The following is a 19488-nucleotide window of genomic DNA, read 5'->3' on the forward strand; positions in this document are numbered from 1 at the left end:
TAAACACAATATTTGAATCTTAAAAAAAATTAAATATTTTTAATAAAATCTAAACCGTTCAATTTTAATCGAACGGCTACAAATGCATAAAATATGAAATTATGTGAAATTATTACATGCAGACAAATGCATACACAGTCTGTACTCTGTACACATCACACAAACAACAGTTCACACACAACCGACTCATTCACTGCAAAAAAATCTTCTTTTTTTGCAACCCTTTTCAAATTTTCCACTACCCTTTATAACCAACTAACTCCTCAATTCAACACATCACAACAATCCCTTATTCTCTGCATTTTTCATCATCATGGCAACAAAGTTTTCACTCATTCTCTGCATTTTTGCAATCTGGGCCATTGATTTTACAAACTGTGCTTCATCATCACACAATGCTCCATCACCCTCTGTTGATTGTAATTCCCTTGTTATCAACATGGCTACTTGTTTGTCATTTGTTTCAAACGACAGTACCATAAGCAAACCAGATGAAGGATGCTGTGATGGTTTGAAAACTGTTCTGAAAACTGCTCCTTCTTGTCTCTGTGAGGCTTTCAAAAACAGTGCTTCGTTTGGTGTTGTTTTGAATGTTACTAAGGCTTTGACTCTTCCTTCTGTTTGCAAAGTCACTGCTCCTCCTCTCTCTAATTGTGGATGTGAGTTTTTTTTTTTTTTTCTTTTTAATTACCCCCCATTTGGGTTTTTCCAGAATTTTTCATTTCCTTGTTTTATTTTTTATTTTTTGTATAAGGGTGTTTATTTTTAATTATAAAGTTTGGTTTTTTAACCGTTCTGATGAAGAAAAGTTTTTTTTAATTAATCCTAGGTTTGTGTTTTTTTTTTTTTTTTGAAGAATCCTAGGTTTGTGTTTTGATTCATTATTTACCCCCCATTTGGGTTTTATCATATTTTTATTGCCTTGTTTTATTTTTTTTTACTGTGAATTTTAGTTTTTTAAATGTTTGTACTTTTGTTGAAGAAAAGATTCCTGTTTTTTTTGTTTTGTTTTAATCCTAGGTTTGTGACATGACAGTAATGAGTTATTGTTGTTTTTTGCAGTGTCTGATGTCCCTGCTGCTGCTCCCGGTATGTTTCCTTATGTAACACATATTGATCATTCTTGTTTATCTGTTTAAATCTAAATACTTTATGTCATCTACAAATCTTTTATTTTGATGTTTAGTATTGAATCTAGGCTATGTTTGGTATGACGGAAAATGTATCAGAATCACGGTGACAAGTTTGCATATGCCACATTATGTAGCTTTTGGAAAATCACGGTGAATTATGGTGATTATAACATATCCACCGTGATATCAAATATGCCCTTGGTTCCAAATTGAAAATAGGGTCATAAATGCTTGATTGATATTGGTCCCAAAATATTGAGTACCGTATCCAATTTTGCTGTTTTTGTTTCATATGTTGCTAGCTGTTAACAATTCATATACAGTACTCATGTGTCATAATAAATAGTTTTAAATAAAGGAAATTATTACTATTGATTGTATCCTTTTGTAGTTCATGTCTTCTACAGAAATTTTCTGATGCCTGTCAATTCAGTTTAAAGAACGGTTAATCATGGTTTTAATTAATTTGTGTGCGCTTGTTGCTGTTATGCTGTGAATCTGTCTACCGCGGCTAAATGCAGCCAATATAGTTGAAATTGTGGTTGCGATGATGTTGCATAGACCCCAAAATCCTTTATGATGCAGACATATGATTGATTTCTCTAATTTGAATAATTAAATTAAAATTTGTAGGTGTAAGCCTCTCCCCAGGATCTTCTCCATCTACTGTAGCACCAGGTGTGAACACTCCTACATCAACAGAACCGGCAGCCGGACCGACTGGCAAGAGCAAGAGCGCAGCATCAGCATTGCTACCTATTTCAGCTGGATCTCTTCTTGTTTTCTTTTTATCTGTATTCTCAGGTCTTTGAGCCACCATACCATGTCTAGTTTCATTTTGAGAGTAGGAAGATTATGACATGAGGGATATCATTTTGAATTTTGATGTTTTGAGTTTTATTACCACTAGAGCTATTATCATTCTGTGTGTGATATGAATTTGGATAAAATTCATTGTGTGAATTGAACCTACCTAGTCATATATGTATATTTATTATTTATTATTATTATTATTATTTATGAGTAGTAAATTTAGCATTATTATGATTGTTATATGTTGATATGAGTGTGAATGGGATGACTGTGGTTCGAGCCTCGACCTCCTGAATATATAATGCGATGTCTTGCCAATTGAGCTAAGCTCACGAGTCGATCCATTTGGTATGTTGTTGACAAGTACATGTGGTTAAACTCCTAACTAGTAGCAGATGGAAGGTGCATTTTATGGTGGTGACCACAAGTCTACAACTAACCTTCATTTACAAGCATGATGATTGATGAGTTCTACCTTCCAATTCCATTGCTTTAACTGTTTGATTTAAGCTTTTTAAAAACAGATTTTTATGATTTTTGAAAAACAAAATGTTTATTTATTTTTGGTTTGTTAAACAGTCAAATAATTTATATTGGCATGACCAGTTTTCAGCGCGTGTTAGTGAAGATTTAGATGATGATCATTGATTGCATTGCCACACACTATTTTGCAATGCTTAAAAAATATGTTTTCACATATTTTTAATGTTTTTTTCTTCTTGAATTTGTCACCTTAGTGCGACGTCGTTTTAGTGTGGCGTTGTTTTGTTTTTTTCGTCTTGATGCGGTGTTCGTTCGGTTTAGATTGACAAAGTAGATTCGATCCGGTGCATATTGAATCAATGACTATGACGTTGTCAATGTTGCACACTTGAAGGCATGAGTATTTCAACATTTTATTGTTGTATGCTATTAACATGGCCCGACAGATATTCTCTTTTTTTATCTTATATTAGTTTAATAAAAATTTCATATCAAAATTAACTTTATATTTTTTTATCATAGACCTTAGATTTTTTGCAATACTGCAATAGTTATTAGTGTGCATAATTGCATCTCCATTTATATAAACAAATTTAGTCTCTTAGACAATTCACGTAAGTTAGAATTGATTGGAATTGGTAATATTAAAAATGGGGTTACTAGTAGTGTAGGAAAATATAATCTTGAGTCACATGAAGTTCCTGGTTGTCATTGATTATATGTATTGACTAGGGTGCAAGCTATATGATGCACAAAATAATTGGTTTTAAACAAAACAGCTTAAACTTTGTGCGTACCCTGATAATTGAATCTTAGCACAGCCACAGCCTAGCTTGGCCTAAAATCAAAAGTAGCTTTTGTTGTTAGTAATTCATGCATCGAAAGAGAGATTGTATCGAAACACTACTTGTTGTATCGATACACGAGGTTAGTTGAATAACTTGTGTGTCAAGTAATGTGTTGGTTAGTTAGAAAACTAGTTGTATGGTAGAAGCGTATATGCAAAAGCACTCTGACGCTCAAATCAATATGTATTCGAGGTGGTTTAGAATATTGTATACTTAGATACCTTTCATTTAACCAACTTACTCTTCAATTCTACACATCACAACAATACCTCATTCTCACTCAATCCTATATCCATTCTCTGCATTTTTGCATCATCATGGCATCAAAGTTTTCACTCATTCTCTGCATTTTTGCCATCTGGGCCATTGATTTTACCAACAGTGCTTCATCATCACACAATGCTCCATCACCTTCTGTTGATTGTTCAGTCCTTGTTATCGTCATGTCTGATTGTTTGTCATTTGTTACAAACGACAGTACGGTAACCAAACCAAAAGGGACATGTTGTTCTGGTTTGAAAATTGTTCTCAAAACTATCCCTTCTTGTCTCTGTGAGATTTTCCAAAACAGTGCTCAGTTTGGTCTTGTTTTGAATCTTACAAAGACTTTGACTCTTCCTTCTGCTTGCAAAGTCTCTGCTCCATCTCTTTTTAACTGTGGATGTGAGTTCTTTTTCCATTTTTTTTATCCTAGGTTTGTGACATGAATCTTCATAAATAAAATGTTTGTGACATGACAGTAATAATGAGTTATTGTTGTTTTTTGCAGTGTCTGATGCCCCTGTTCCTGCTCGGGCCGCTGCTGCTCCTCGTACGTTTCCTTATGTACTCTTTCTCTTTTAAAATGAGTGTCTTGCCCGTTGATTAAAGATGCAATGGTGGTTTTAAAAGATATGACATTTTTATTAAACTAATCTTACTAATTATTGGTCAAAGTAGAATATAGTACTTTGGAACTTTTGTACAAAAATCCTCTTCAAACTGCTGCCAATACAGTTGAAATTATGACTGCGATGATGTTGTTGTGACAAGTGTGAGTGAGTAAGTCCCACATTGCTTAGAAAATTGAAGGTTGAACACTTTATAAGTGAGAGAATTCATTAACTTATCATCATAATGGTGTGTTCGGTGGATTGGAAAGATATTTCCTCCCTCTTTCTTTACACACTCAACCAAACACACCATAAGGTTTTGGTTTGATGAAGGGTTTGATTTTTTTTTTGACAAAGGTGATCAGGCGGCGTGTTCCCACATTGCTTATATATAATGGAAGTTGAACACTTTATAAATGAGAGCATACATAAATCACGTGGGCTTGTATATTATTATTTTCTTTATACCGTGGTATATATATGGTTTGAAAAGTAAACATGTTCAATCCTGTTTTCTTCGACATGATTGGTTTTTCGAATTTGATTTTTGGAATTAAGATATTTACATGATGATCCGTTTCTCTAATTTGAATCATTACATAAAAATAATTTTCTAGGTGTAAGCCTTTCACCAGCATCTTCTCCTACTCCATCTGCTGAAGCACCTGGTGAGACCACTCCTTCTGTGAATGAACTATCTACAGAACCGGCAGCCGCACCGACCGGCAAGAGTGCAGCATCAGCATTGCTCCCTATTTCAGTTGGATCCCTTCTTGTTTTCCTTGTATCTGCATTCTCAGGCCTTTAAGCCATGTCTAGTTCCATTTTTAGGTTAGGAAGATTATAACATGAGGAGTAATATTTGGAATTTCAATGTTTAATTTTGAGTATTATTACCATTAATTAGAGCTATTTTCACTGTGTATGACTTGAACCTACCCATTCATATGTATATTTATTATTTATTTATGATATGTTACATGGTATTGTGGTTAATTAAACTCCCAACTAGTAAGAGATGCATGGAAGGTACATTTTATGGTGGTCACCACAACTCTACAGCTACCTTCATTTACAAGCATGATGATTGATATTTGATGGTTCTAACTACTTAAAATTATTATGAAATGATTTATATGATTTATTTTATGAGATAATGAGGAAAATGCACTCTTTGGCAAGTCCAATAAGCTAGCTTATAGTTTATTGGACTAGCTTATAAGCTTGTTTGATAAAAATGTGAAGTGTTTGGTAACGAGCTTCTCTAACTAGCTTATAGCGTTTTTTGATATGTTATTTCAAGTAGCGTATGAGCTTATAGTTTTTTACATTTTTACCCTTATTATTTTTATTTATTATTTCTTTATTTTTTTTAAAAAATATAATAACTACCCATTAACCATGTATTTTATTTTTATGTCATTTTGTACTTACAACAACTAAATTTGCCAAACACTTTGATTTTATTCTACTAATTTTTCAGCTATATGCTATCAGCCATAAACTATCAGCTATAAGCTAGTTTTCCAGCTATCAGCTTGTTTATATCTTATTTTTCCCAAACATACCAAAGCCTTCTATGTTGTTGGTTCATTGATAGTTCTTCAACCACATGATATTTTTTCCTCCCACCCCTTAAATTTCTCTTTCGCGCATAAAACTTCCAAAAACGTTTTCCAAAATTTTATGCGTGTTTTGCGCAGGAAGAGAAATTTGCGGGGTGGGAAAAGAAACCATCCAACCACATATGACTTGTTTCCTTTTGCATTGGGGCCTTAAGTTGGGCGGATCCCTTTCTTTTGGCCCAATGTTCTCTAGAAAAAAATTCTACAAATAGCTTAATAATTTATTTATTTTTATAAAAAAAAATATTGATTAAAAAATAAGTTAATTAATTGTGCCGAAATCATTCAATTAGTCTGGATTCCCTTAAATATCTGTTCTAATTAAGTAGATAGAAGATGCCTTCATGTTGATTTCATACTCTGTCTCTCTTTTAGGGGTTGACAGATGGTTTACAATTGAAGCAAGTCCATCAGCATATTTGTTGGATTATGGCTGTAAGGGTCCTTGAATTTATCTTTCAAACTACAAGACAATTAAACCAGCATATATACTTATATTTCAATTTTAATATTTTACCAATTCCTATCCTAAATTCTTAATTGCATGTTCACATGATATATTAAAAATAACATTGCACGACCTATAGTTTGGCATTAATTTTGTCCACTAAAATTAAACCATCACTAAATCCAAATGTTTTCATTAAACTATATTTCCTCTAGTGTACGGTATTGACTAGGGTGCAAGGTATATTATTCACAAATAATTGGTTTTTTTTAACAAAACAGCTTAAACTTTGTGTGCACCGTGTGATAGTTGTAACTTAGCACAGCTTGCTAGCTTGGCCTAAAATTCATGGTAGCTTTTCTTTGTGACGTGCTTACCCATTCACATGCTCACTTGAAGACATAAATATATATAGGATTAAATACAAATTTTAGTCCATAAAAAATTATTAAATTTTGTTTTTGGTTCAATTAAAAATGTGACATATTTTTATTTCTACAAAATTATTATGCATGTAATTTTAGTGTCTGCTGTTAAATTGGTGTGTATTTTTGAATTATTATTTTGTAGATATGTTTAGAATATTATAAAAAGTTATTAAAAAATAAAAAGAAATTCAAAATTTGTTTTATAAGTCGATATTTTCGTTAGTTTTATCTTTATTTTTTGAAATTTAAAAAATTCATATTTAATTTTTTTTTATTTTAAAAAATTATAAAGTTTTGTAAAATTTTTTTATAGTATTATAAACAAGAATGAACCAATTATTTAAAATTTAAACGTTTAAGTATAACTAAACAATTTTTAATTTTAAAAGATAACGGGGATTAAAACTGTGTACATAAAATTGTTGTAAGAATCAAAACATGTCACTTTTTTATAAATATATTGACAATGTATATAAATTAAATTCAAACAAAATTTAGTAATTTTATAGACAACATAAACTTATTTAACCCATATATTCACATAATACTTTGTACTTCATTATATATGTAGACTAATCATGTGAGTCCTACACACAAAGACTATCCTTCTTCACCGTGAGTCCTAATTTTATTTTTTTACCGTAATGTATTGCAAAGACCTGCAATAAAATCACCACTTATTACTTGATTAATAGACATAAGAAGGTTAATAAGCTATATATGCATTGCATGATTACTATTTAATATATTTTCTATCAAAAGAACACCAATGTAGGGAACAAAATGCCAAAATAAAGTGGCATGCATTATTTTTATTTTATTTTTGATAATATATGACTTGAGATATATCAATTTGATCAAATGGCAGAGTAGTTTTCTTAATTAGTCACTACAATTATGCACTTGGACTATTTGATCTCTAAACATATATACGCTAAATTGTGATTTAGGGTTTTCAATTTTAAGGTAAAAATTGTCATTTGACATACACAGTGTATTATTTTCTGGTATGTAATTTAATTTTTTAATTATCAAATTATTGCTTATTATGACTTAAATTTTTATACACAATATAATTTTTTTTATTTAATTTATATATTATAAATTCTTTTAACGGCCCACCCAAAAAAATATTCCTGGTTCCGCCACTGTTGACTAGGGTGCAAGGTATATTATTCACAAATAATTGGTTTTTTTTAACAAAACAGCTTAAACTTTGTGTGCACCGTGTGATAGTTGTAACTTAGCACAGCTTGCTAGCTTGGCCTAAAATTCATGGTAGCTTTTCTTTGTGACGTGCTTACCCATTCACATGCTCACTTGAAGACACAAATATATATAGGATTAAATACAAATTTTAGTCCATAAAAAATTATTAAATTTTGTTTTTGGTTCAATTAAAAATGTGACATATTTTTATTTCTACAAAATTATTATGCATGTAATTTTAGTGTCTGCTGTTAAATTGGTGTGTATTTTTGAATTATTATTTTGTAGATATGTTTAGAATATTATAAAATAAAAAGAAATTCAAAATTTGTTTTATAAGTTGATATTTTCGTTAGTTTTACCTTTATTTTTTGAAATTTAAAAAATTTATTTATTTTTTATTTTAAAAAATTCTAAAGTTTTGTAATTTTTTTTTATAGTATTATAAACAAGAATGAACCAATTATTTAAAATTTAAAATTTTAAGTATAACTAAACAATTTTTAATTTTAAAAGATAATGGGGATTAAAACTGGGTACATAAATTTTTTGTAAGGATCAAAACATGTCACTTTTTTATAAATACATTGATAATGTATATAAATTAAATTCAAACAAAATTTAGTAATTTTATAGACAACATAAACTTATTTAACCCATATATTCACATAATACTTTGTACTTCATTATATATGTAGACTAATCATGTGAGTCCTACACACAAAGACTATCCTTCTTCACCGTGAGTCCTAATTTTATTTTTTTACCGTAATGTATTGCAAAGACCTGCAATAAAATCACCACTTATTACTTGATTAATAGACATAAGAAGGTTAATAAGCTATATATGCATTGCATGATTACTATTTAATATATTTTCTATCAAAAGAACACCAATGCAGGGAACAAAATGCCAAAATAAAGTGGCATGCATTATTTTTATTTTATTTTTGATAATATATGACTTGAGATATATCAATTTGATCAAATGGCAGAGTAGTTTTCTTAATTAGTCACTACAATTATGCACTTGGACTATTTGATCTCTAAACATATATACGCTAAATTGTGATTTAGGGTTTTCAATTTTAAGGTAAAAATTGTCAAACACCACTAGTGCTATTTCAAAGTTTCAACAACCAAGCTTCAGCTATATTATCTTTTGTCTTAATTATGATCCCCTAGCTAGTTCCAAATTGCAATTAATTAAATCACGTGTAATTGAACAAGTTTCACTGTATTTTCCTTCAATCTTCTAGCTAGCTAGCTAGCATGCGCCAAGAAAGTTCGCAAGAAGAGACAGACAATGCAAGTTGCAAGTTTGCAACCTTATATTTGGCCTAAATAATTGGTCACCTTCAACGTTGTACAAGAAATGGTTTCTCACTTGCCTACAAAAAAAAGTCCTATATTAAGAAAATGGTATGGACGTCCAACCACATAAATTAACCATATTTTTCAACTAAATTGAAAATTAATCATCTAATCAACTGAATTAATGACATTTTTGCATGTGATTATTCTGATAACGGCGGTATACCTAAATATTTTTCTTTGTGTTAACTCTCTTATTTCTAGAGAAAGAAATCTCTAATAATACAGAGTTTGACCGCAAAATAAATAAAATCCGACAAAATTATTTCATGCATCCAAAAATTAAATTCGAATTCTTAATTAACTCTCCTATTTCTAGAGAAAAAACCCATAATAATACAGAATTTAACCGTAAAATAAATAAAATATGACAAAATTATTTCATGCATCTAAAAATTAAATTCGAATTATGTAAACATTTGATGTATGTCATGTAGCTACTGTCTCATTCCCTTGTGGGGTCATAGCTGCTCAAAATTATCCGACATTTATTTATCCTATACATAAAATAAGGCCTGAATAATGAATATGGCTAATGTAGGATCCAATCTTTTTCCTCATTTTTGTTTTCAAAGACAAAAACCATTTTATCTTCCTTAATTTTGAACCATATATATAGTTAGTTGACCCTGCCGGCGAATATATATATATATATATATATATATATATATATATATATATATATATATATATATATATATATATACGTAAATTAAACTCAAATTGGGTTGTTTGTAGTACGTACTAGTCAAACATGATTGCCATTAATATTGTCTTTAGATTTTACCGTTTGTTTACTTCCATAACAACATAATAAAGTCCCTGGTTCATGCATTATATTATAATCATGATCTTGTGATAAAATTGTTCACGAGTTTGTTTTAAAATAAAATTACAAGTAGTATCATTAATTATGGGTCATAAACAAGTATATAGAGGATGAATTCATAGCAAATATCGAATAAAAAAGTTTATAATAGATAAGTTAACTGATTAAATTTGTAGTGTTTGATAAAATTGGTGGTTAAACTAGCTTATAAATTTGAATTAGTGGGTATTTTTCAAGTAAGATTACATAAGAGTAAAATTGAGAGAAAAATGGTAAGTTATATAAGTCGGTAAAAATAAACTATAAGCTCGTGAGAAAATAAACAATTTTTTTTTATCATGTGAATTTATAAACTATAAACTCAAAATGTGACATTATCATAGTTCAATCTTTCGGAGATAATAATAATTAGAAAAAAGTTACGCAAAATTGGCTAAACCATAATACATTTTTGGTATTCATATGTTTTGTGTTAAATAACACTTATCTTATAAACTTGTTTAGTTGCTTGTTTCTCTAATGTGATTTCCTATCGATTGAGTTAAATTCACATAAACGATTAAACAATTATTTTATTTATTTATGTATAGTATATGCTTATGATTAGAAAAAACTGCTCTTCAAAGAATAATGCAATTAGTTATGACAGATTTTTAGATAAGCAAATTGAGATGGGAAATAAAAAGCAATTTGGCTTTTCTTTCTACCTAGCTCATCTTGAACTAGTCAGTCCTCTCCCATTAGAGATATGATGAAGACCATTTCCTTCCTTTATTGACAAATGAAGACTATTTCCTGACCATGTGTAAATCGAATTATGTTATAATCAATTTTTTTTTACCTAAACTTGTTTTATGTCGTTGATACCAATAATGTGTGCAAAACCGCTTATAATAATTAATACTACTACCTCTCCGTCACTAAATAATGGTTTTCATCCTATAATATAATAAACCACGGCTAGTGTCTTTGGATCCACGTTTTAGAAACACAACAAAAGCAAAACCGCGTTCCAACGTTTAATTGAGAAGCTGCAATTCTTTGCTTCTACTAAACGTGCGTTCTTAGCTTCAATGCTAACTAGATCCACTAGTTAAAAAAATTAATATAGGCTCTTTTTGGTAAAATTAAGCTATAAGCTAGCTGATAACTGAAAATCTAATAGATTAAAATTAAAGTATTTGATAAATTTAGCTTTTGTAATAATAAAATGACATAAAAATACACAGTTATTTTATGTGAGTGAATAGTTATTTTTTGAGTGGATAGTTTTATTATTAAAAAAAATAAAGAAATTAAAATAACAAGGTTAAAATTGGAAGAAAAGGTAAAAAATTATAAGTTCAAACACTACTTGAAATAACATTTGCAAAAAAGCTATAAGCAAAACTTGTTACCAAACACCTCTAATTTTATGAAACAAGCTTATACGCCTATAATAAGCTATAAGCTAGCTTATTTGTGTTACCAAACATACTCATAGTCAAAATATTTAGAATACTTATATAGTCTCGACTTCTTAAAAATGTACAAAATAATATTTTTAATAAGATTTTTTATTTCTTACATAGTGCTCTAAAGACAAGAGTTAGCATGACTTTAAGTATATTACCGTTTAATTAGAGAAAGAGTTAGTTAATTTTTTATTAGAGTATTTACTATTATTTTTTAAATAATCCGGTGGGTAGACTCATGCTCAACCACAAGTTAGGATTTTAATTTAGGTGTTTAAACTCGAGTTCTTGAATTTTTTGGGTTAAGGGTGTCAAGGTAAATAAATTAACGGATTCAAAATGTAAAACAAATAGGAATATAGGTGTATTTGCAATTTTTTAATTTCAAGGGGTTAAGTTGAACACTTTCGTATATGTACACACCTTAAATGTAGAGAAATTAGAAATCTCATTATCAAATTCAATTTTTTTCGTATCAGGATCTTTGTCGTTATCAATTAAATTGTACTTACGAGTTTAAAATATTTATTATAATATTGCACCTAAATTGTACGTACGAGTTTAGTCTCCCAAGTTAATTCCTTTATATCTTTCTTATTTTTTTTTGTATTTAATATATTTTATTAGAGTGTTTATTAAATACTTTTTCGAAGTGTCAACATAGTTGAGATGTCTTAGCTTTCACCTTTGTACCATTTTGCTTTTATAAAAAAAAATAAAATTAGTAGGATCTCATTAAAAATACAAGAAATAAATTCTTGGGGTAGTATAACTATAGCCAAGGAAATTAACAAATCTAGCAAACCCCACATAAAAATAACCGACGCTCACCATGTAGAAAACGCGTAGGCACAAATAATTAATTTATTTTTTGAAAAGCATATGAATAATTAATTTTATTTTATTTTTTGACAAAATTAATTAGTCTTCTTATGGTCTAATATTAAATGAATTAACCCTAAGATAAGTTCAAAACACCATTCTTCTATAATTGTGTGTATATATAATCCAACACCCACACATGCATTCTCAACATAAAAACATAGACAAAAACATAACCAAAATGGATGTTTTATTATCCTTAAACTCACCAAACCTTATCAACATTTCAAAACCATATCAATATCATAATCTTCCAACACTCTCAAATAAACAACAAATTAGACAACCTCGTACTCAGTTTTCTATTTCATGCAGAGCCACAAACACAAAAAATGTTCCAATTCATGAAGTTAATGATGATGATGATGGAAATTTCTACAAGGTACTATGTTTGAGTCCAAAAAGTGCAACAATGGATGACATAAAAAGAGCATATAGAACAATGGCTCTTCAATATCATCCTGATTTGTGTCACGATCGTTTGAAGAACGAGGAATCAACGCGGATGTTTGTACAAGTGAATGCAGCTTATAAGACTCTGTCAAATCCAGAGCTAAAAGCAGAGTATGATTATGAAATTGGTTTGGGTTTGAGAAGAAGTAGGTGGATGGAACAAGTGATTGAGTTGAAAAGAAGGTCTCATAATGAAGGATCATGGGGTAGTAGAATGAGAGCCATGAACAATATCAACAAAGACGATGATCATTGATCCTTGTGGAACAATTCTTTTCCGGACTTTACTTACCTCACGACTCAATTCTGGATTACCGGACCCCTTTCGCCCTCGGAAATCAGAGTGTTAATACCAAAGAAGAAATAGCTAGTTTTTTTAGCTTTGTCTCCATGTGATTATGTTGTTGTATTATTTCACATAATTACCATTACATTCATTCTTGTATTGATCTAAAAAAGAATATTTTTGTTTACCAGCAAAAAATTAATCTCTTTGTCAAAATGAAAATTATTGAATTAATCAACTTTATTTTAGGACTATTAAAACAAGGATGGTTATTATCATTGTTTAAAATTGCAGCTGCAATCTCCCGCAACTACGATCGGGAGAAGGCTGTAACCACTTGATGCTATAACTGACCCCCAAGATTAAGCCGTCTAGTGTGGTCCGGATATTGGTGGCGAAAACTAAAAAAATTTAGGCTGCGGTCTTTGCGGTTGTAGCATGAAATGGTTTTTAATTTTCATAAACTATACTAAGTGGCACCGCCGTCCCAATACACTATTTACTTCCTATAGTAGAGTATTTGTTTTTTCTTAATCAGAGATGGTTGAAATATAATGTTGAGAGTGTCTTATCGTAAGATTTTTTATTGATAAAAATATTTTGGAATTTGGGGTTCTGAAATTTTAATTTTTGTTGAGAAGATTTAAACAAACATGTCCGAAATATTTCGTTCAGGTTCCTGAACGTTTGCACACGTACATGTGATAATGAATTACAACGCAATCGCGGTGCGACGTGATTGTGGAAGCTACCGTATCAGCAATATTGTGGCCGCAATTGCGGATGAAGAGTGCAATTTGAAACCAATAGAACTACAATTAGGCGACAAAATTTTCTCTCAAAAGTTTTGATTGTGCTGCATTCCCATATGTTATTGCACCACTTCACCATGAGAGAATATATGAATCCTTTAAAATCTATATATGTTGTTGCTAAGCTATTGACAATCTTAGAGACAATTTATGAGGAGTTCATTTGGAATATTTGGTTTTAATGAATACTAATAATAACCTCAAGATTAATTTCTTCTTAATGCATATCCTATGAGGTTATGACAGCACAAAAATTAGTGCAAAACATATATTAATATGCATGAAGTGTTTGCAAAATACTGACAATTTTTTTCCAAACACAACTCTCCCCTAATAATTCAATGTTATATTTCTCTTGAACTATCACCTGTCTTGGATCTATTATCGTATATAATGGTATTCAAATTTCGTTATCGGAGGAACCAGATCACCGGTAGCAATGCGCAACTCGTATAAACTGCACAATAGATATAGAAAATGCCCTTTGTAAAGTCTTTTTGGTATTCCATAGGCTTTTCCCTTAGCGACATTGTATGCCGCGGTTTAATAAATCACAGTTGTTTTAATAGCAAAACCGTCACAAATGAGCGATCGATCAGAGAAAATGATAGATAGCATAGCATACATGCCATCCTCTTAACAGTTCCTATGGCCTTAGATCTTACAAATCAGGTTATAATGTTTGTCATTGTATAGTATTATCTTTCTGTTAATTTAGGTGCATATGTGTAGGCCATGACACCAAACTATATGATAAACCTTAACTCTAACACATTGTTTATTTATAATATCTGCTAACATTATATATAACTTAATCAATTTTCACCAAGTCAATTTTCTCTCTTTCTTCCATTTTTAATTGGTTTTTTCTCTTACTATTTCTTCTATAAGGTTTCTTCCACCAATCATTGAATATATATATATATATAATTCACAAAAGAATATTATTACTATTATTAGCTTTCACACCATAAGATAAAAAAGATGCATTATATAATATAATAAACATAGAAAACATATTTCTTTCATTTTTGACTTTCGATACATGATATCAATTGGAACTAGATATCAATGAGAATCAAACAAAACTACAGACAAAAAATCTACATGCCCCTTCATTATTCCTAAGAGCTCCCTAAACAGTTTCAAACACCCTTTAATTTTCTTCATATCTGATTTAAATACACTTCTATTGGAATAGTATTATGTTGTTCATAAATCTGCACCCTTTGGACCAAAAGTTGCAACAGCATCACCTACTGTTAGAAATATTTTATCTTCTCCTATTAAGTCTGATATCTTCGATGCATGGAGCTTTTCAATTACAATTGGTCCCGGGTTCGCCACAAGAAGCTGTCAAAAGATCACAAACATGAACAATTATTTAGTACAGGTTGAAACTGTTTTATACATTATAATAGTAATATTTCATAGATGAATTTCTTGGCACACAAGCAATTGATTTGCCATAACAAACATATAGGATTAAAGATCAAATTGATTGGGTGCCTTAAATTGGTGATTCACTAGAAAATATTCTGAATCCTGTCATTGTTTAGTACCTGAACATCTCTTTTCTTGAGGCTTTTAAGTAAATCTTCAAAGGCATGGATGCCGCTAGTGTCAATATCAGTAACAGCTGCAACAACATAGTTGCTTAATTAGTAAATTCAATTATCAAAATCAATCATGAAAAAGCAAATGAAAAGATTTCATTAAAAGCCTTACGTGACATTTCAACGATGAGATACTGTATACTTGGATATTCACTTGATGTCCTTAGAATCTCTTCATCAGTTAGCCACTTCAATATTCTGTAAATTGTGTTTGAATCATTCATCAGCCTCACTTCCAAAAAGAAGAAACTATTCTACACTTCCTTAACCTTGAAAAGACATACCTTTCCTTAATGTAGTTGGAATTTGAAAAGTAGATTGCAGAATCAACCCTGACAATCAGCATGCCAGGAATCTGTTCTGCTTTAGGATATTGCAGGATGTTCCTATAAACAGTTGTCCCTGATAGCTTCCCAAGTACTACAGTCCTTGGCCTTGTGACTTGTAAAAGGATTTTCGCGAAAGATATTGCCACCTGTGTGAAAAACAAGATTTTCAAGTTCAACTGCAGTTGCGGTTTCTAAAGTGATTGTGGTCCTATCCATGTTTTGAAAACATGATGCTACTAGTTTGCAAGTATAAGAGAAACGGTGTCTTGTTATATTAATTACCGCGATTAGAAGGCCAATCTCAACACTATGGAAGACAACACCAAAGAAGGCTCCCATGCATGCTAGAAAATCAAATTTGTCAATCTTCCAAAGAAGAATAGCTGCTTTAATGTCAATCAGGTTCAACACAGCAGCTATGATAATTGAGGCAAGCACTGCATTCGGAGTGTACTTGAATAGTGGTGTAATCAGTAACAAGGTTAACAACAACACAAAGGACATAACTATGTTTGATACTGCAGTTTTACAACCAGCCATGTAATTCACAGCTGAGCGCGAAAATGATCCTGCAAAAAGATCAGAAACAAACACTCATTAAAGACTATAAGACGATATACTTACAGGGACGAAAAGCATATTTAATCTTGTACTCAATTAGTCTTTTTTATGGTACCTGTGGCAACATAACAAGATGTCATCGAACCAATAACGTTCATTGTTCCTAGCGCCACCATTTCTCTATTACCATCAATTGAATAGTCTTTCATAGCAGCAAATGTTCTTCCAATGGCCACAGCTTCCTAAAAAAAATAATTAAAAAACATAAAAAATTGGCTCAAAATGTTCTATAAATTTTGGCTCAATAATTGGTTCAATAAATTTGCTTACCGTGAGTGCTACCATACCAGAAATCAAACCAATCCTAATACCAGCAGTAAAATAATTTCCACTGAAATATATTTCACTAGCAGATGCTGGATTCACACCCTTTTTAATATGTCTCACCTGAAATAGCATAGTTTTTAGTCTTAACTGTACTTCATTTTTCTTTGAAACTATATTCAAGAAATTTTTAAAATTTTTCTTGCTACTTACAATTGCTACTCCTTTGTTGTCTGCCCTTGTAATGTAGACACAAAAAGTAGACACTATAACACATATCATAGGAGATATTGCGGCCACCCAAAAGAGTTTCTTGTTCTTCTTAGCCTATTCATTCAAGTGTAATTATCTTACATATATTATAGATTTGAATACACATAATAGTCATATATAATGGTTCAATAAATATTAAATAGAAATGAATAGAGGAAGGAAAATTGTTGATATTCTTACAATATATTTGGTTGTAAGAAGGAAAGCCAAGAATGATACTGCAATTACTATTGTCTCCCAATTCCACTATAAGTAAAGATTAAAACAAGTTTTTGTTAATTAACCTCATTTTACTTTTTTGCAATTCATATATATAACAGAGTTTAATTTTGATACACTGTCAGCATAAAAAGATTTACATTGTCAGCAAATCACAACCAATGATATGTCTTACCCCATGGTGGGCGGCACTGAAAACAGATCTCATGACAGAAATAATATCAGTTTTCGTAGTGAAGTCCTTTACGCCAAGAAGACCTTTAAGTTGTTGGAGGGAAATAGTAATAGCAGCTCCACCCATGAATCCCACAATTGCAGCATGAGATAGGAAATCAATCAAGAAACCAAGTCTGCAAAATTCACATCATGGATTGTAACACAAGCAACACAAGACAAGAATGATTTTACATATGCAATACACAATGATACTGTTATGTACCTTAAAAGTCCAAGTGCCATTTGAGTGATTCCTGCAAAGAAAGTTGCCGTAAATGTGAGACGCAGGTATTCAGGACTTTTCGTGTCCTTGATCTCATCTGAAAGCAAAGTGCCAAGCAAGAGGGAAACCACAGCTACTGGCCCTATGGCAATATCTCTTGAACTTCCCATGAAAGCATACACAAGTGGAGCAACAAAACTAGTATCTGTAACAACAGTAAAAAAACTAAGTCAGAGAGGATATGTATGAACAAATAACATGTCAAAATTGCTTATAGATAATCCAAGATATTGCTTCCAAAAAAAAATCCAAGATATGCTTACACAATCCATATTGAGGCTCCAAATGTGCAAGCTTTGCATATGCAATATCCTGTTATGCATTCACATTTACACAAACATCTAATCAAATCTCACAGCGTAACATGTCATAATATAAATACTCCCTCCGGTCCTTATTACACGAAGAAGTTTACTTTTTAGATTCATAGAATGTTACACGTATCTGGTCTATAATATAGACCAGATACATCAAACATTCTATGAATTTAAAAAGTAAATTTTTTCTTATAATAAGGACAGGAGGTGTTGGGGAGTCCGGGGGAGCTCGGGAGAAACCGGAGGGAGTATTATTTCTCGAAATACCTGTACAAATATCTACCTGAGGAATGCAAAGACTAGCAATGGTGAGTCCAGCAATCAAATCACCCTTAAAACTTTTAAGGTTATAACCTCTTCCCCAATCAAAAATAGGAAAAACAGATTGTAATCCAAGAACAAACTTTCTTGATACTGTTTGATTCTTAAACTTGGCAAAAGGGTCATCAGAGAAAAAAGTTTCATTGAAATTATGTTTGAAATCTTGGAAAAGTGTTTGCTTAGGAGGACTTGCAACTTTGTGAATATTTGGAAGAATATCATCACCATGTTTACGTGAAGAAGGATTGCTTTTTATTTCCTCCATGGACATTGCTATGAAAAACCATACAATAATCACTAAAAACTTGTTTAATTAATAGCCTGCAAAAAAATTATACAATAATCATGAATTATTCAGAAACAGAAAGTAGCTTTTGTAATTTAGCATGAGAATCAATTTTAAGAGTCAACCGATAGCTGCATGCATAGTTACATTTTGTCATATTGAGAAGTTTATAGCTTAAAATTAAAAGGAATCGTATTGGAATCCCCGTTTAATTATTCTTAGATAAAGAATATAATTGAATATTCAAACAGTGACATTGTGAAAGTGCCAATTCCAATATGACAAGGTAATTACCAAGTGATGTTAAAAAAAACCAAGTGATATTACAAGAGAGAATATGACCCTTGAACTTGTTTTTTACCTATGATAAAACCAATTCCAATGAGAAAGGTTAAAAATATATCTTGCCATGCACGGTTTTATTTTTGGAATTTTTTTTTTGGCTTTCACCACAAGTTTAATCTGGTTCGGAAGTCAGTTATGACATTAAGTGATTCCAGCCTCCTCCCGATCGCAGTTACAGGAGATATTTTTGGAATATTATTTATCGCAATAGCAACCAACTCTCTTTTATTAAGATTTTCTCTAATACTCTAACTGAGTTAAAGTTAGAAAGAATGTTGAAAAGAAAATATTTTAGCAGTCATATATTTCTTATTTTACGCGTGCTATGAGTAATTGGATCTTTATAAGGGCTTTTTACTAATTTTTCAAAGCTGAAGCTATATGTTTTTTTTAACCTATGTTTACCATTATTTGTTGCACCATTTTTGGAGACTGAAAAGAAAATTGCT

General features: G+C 30.8%; 4 protein-coding genes across 4 annotated transcripts; 3 read left to right on the plus strand and 1 right to left on the minus strand.

Moving 5' to 3' along the window:
- The first annotated feature begins 155 nt into the window (after positions 1 to 155).
- Positions 156 to 2151, plus strand: LOC123910630 (non-specific lipid transfer protein GPI-anchored 11-like). Its single transcript, XM_045961790.1, has 3 exons — positions 156 to 659; positions 1063 to 1089; positions 1767 to 2151. The coding sequence occupies exons 1-3, from the start codon at positions 314 to 316 to the stop codon at positions 1943 to 1945; spliced, it is 552 nt and encodes a 183-aa protein (XP_045817746.1). The 5' UTR covers positions 156 to 313; the 3' UTR covers positions 1946 to 2151.
- A 1401-nt stretch (positions 2152 to 3552) lies between these two features.
- LOC123910631 (non-specific lipid transfer protein GPI-anchored 11-like) lies at positions 3553 to 5144 on the plus strand. Its single transcript, XM_045961792.1, has 3 exons — positions 3553 to 3940; positions 4047 to 4088; positions 4767 to 5144. The coding sequence occupies exons 1-3, from the start codon at positions 3595 to 3597 to the stop codon at positions 4955 to 4957; spliced, it is 579 nt and encodes a 192-aa protein (XP_045817748.1). The 5' UTR covers positions 3553 to 3594; the 3' UTR covers positions 4958 to 5144.
- Positions 5145 to 12524: 7380 nt separating this feature from the next.
- Positions 12525 to 13391, plus strand: LOC123910633 (chaperone protein dnaJ 20, chloroplastic-like). Its single transcript, XM_045961794.1, has one exon. It carries the CDS (start codon positions 12538 to 12540, stop codon positions 13105 to 13107), a length of 570 nt encoding a protein of 189 aa, XP_045817750.1. The 5' UTR covers positions 12525 to 12537; the 3' UTR covers positions 13108 to 13391.
- A 1600-nt stretch (positions 13392 to 14991) lies between these two features.
- Positions 14992 to 18811, minus strand: LOC123910632 (high affinity sulfate transporter 2-like). Its single transcript, XM_045961793.1, has 13 exons — positions 18371 to 18811; positions 18034 to 18082; positions 17711 to 17915; positions 17447 to 17621; positions 17233 to 17298; positions 16993 to 17106; positions 16786 to 16902; positions 16571 to 16697; positions 16177 to 16463; positions 15850 to 16040; positions 15678 to 15763; positions 15512 to 15588; positions 14992 to 15302 (listed from the first exon to the last, which is right to left on the minus strand). Exons 1-13 carry the CDS (start codon positions 18677 to 18679, stop codon positions 15162 to 15164), a joined length of 1944 nt encoding a protein of 647 aa, XP_045817749.1. The 5' UTR covers positions 18680 to 18811; the 3' UTR covers positions 14992 to 15161.
- Between the last annotated feature and the right edge of the window lie 677 nt (positions 18812 to 19488).

Source organism: Trifolium pratense, linkage group LG2 (assembly GCF_020283565.1).
Source record: "Trifolium pratense cultivar HEN17-A07 linkage group LG2, ARS_RC_1.1, whole genome shotgun sequence".
In the NCBI taxonomy this organism is placed as follows: Eukaryota; Viridiplantae; Streptophyta; class Magnoliopsida; order Fabales; family Fabaceae; genus Trifolium; species Trifolium pratense.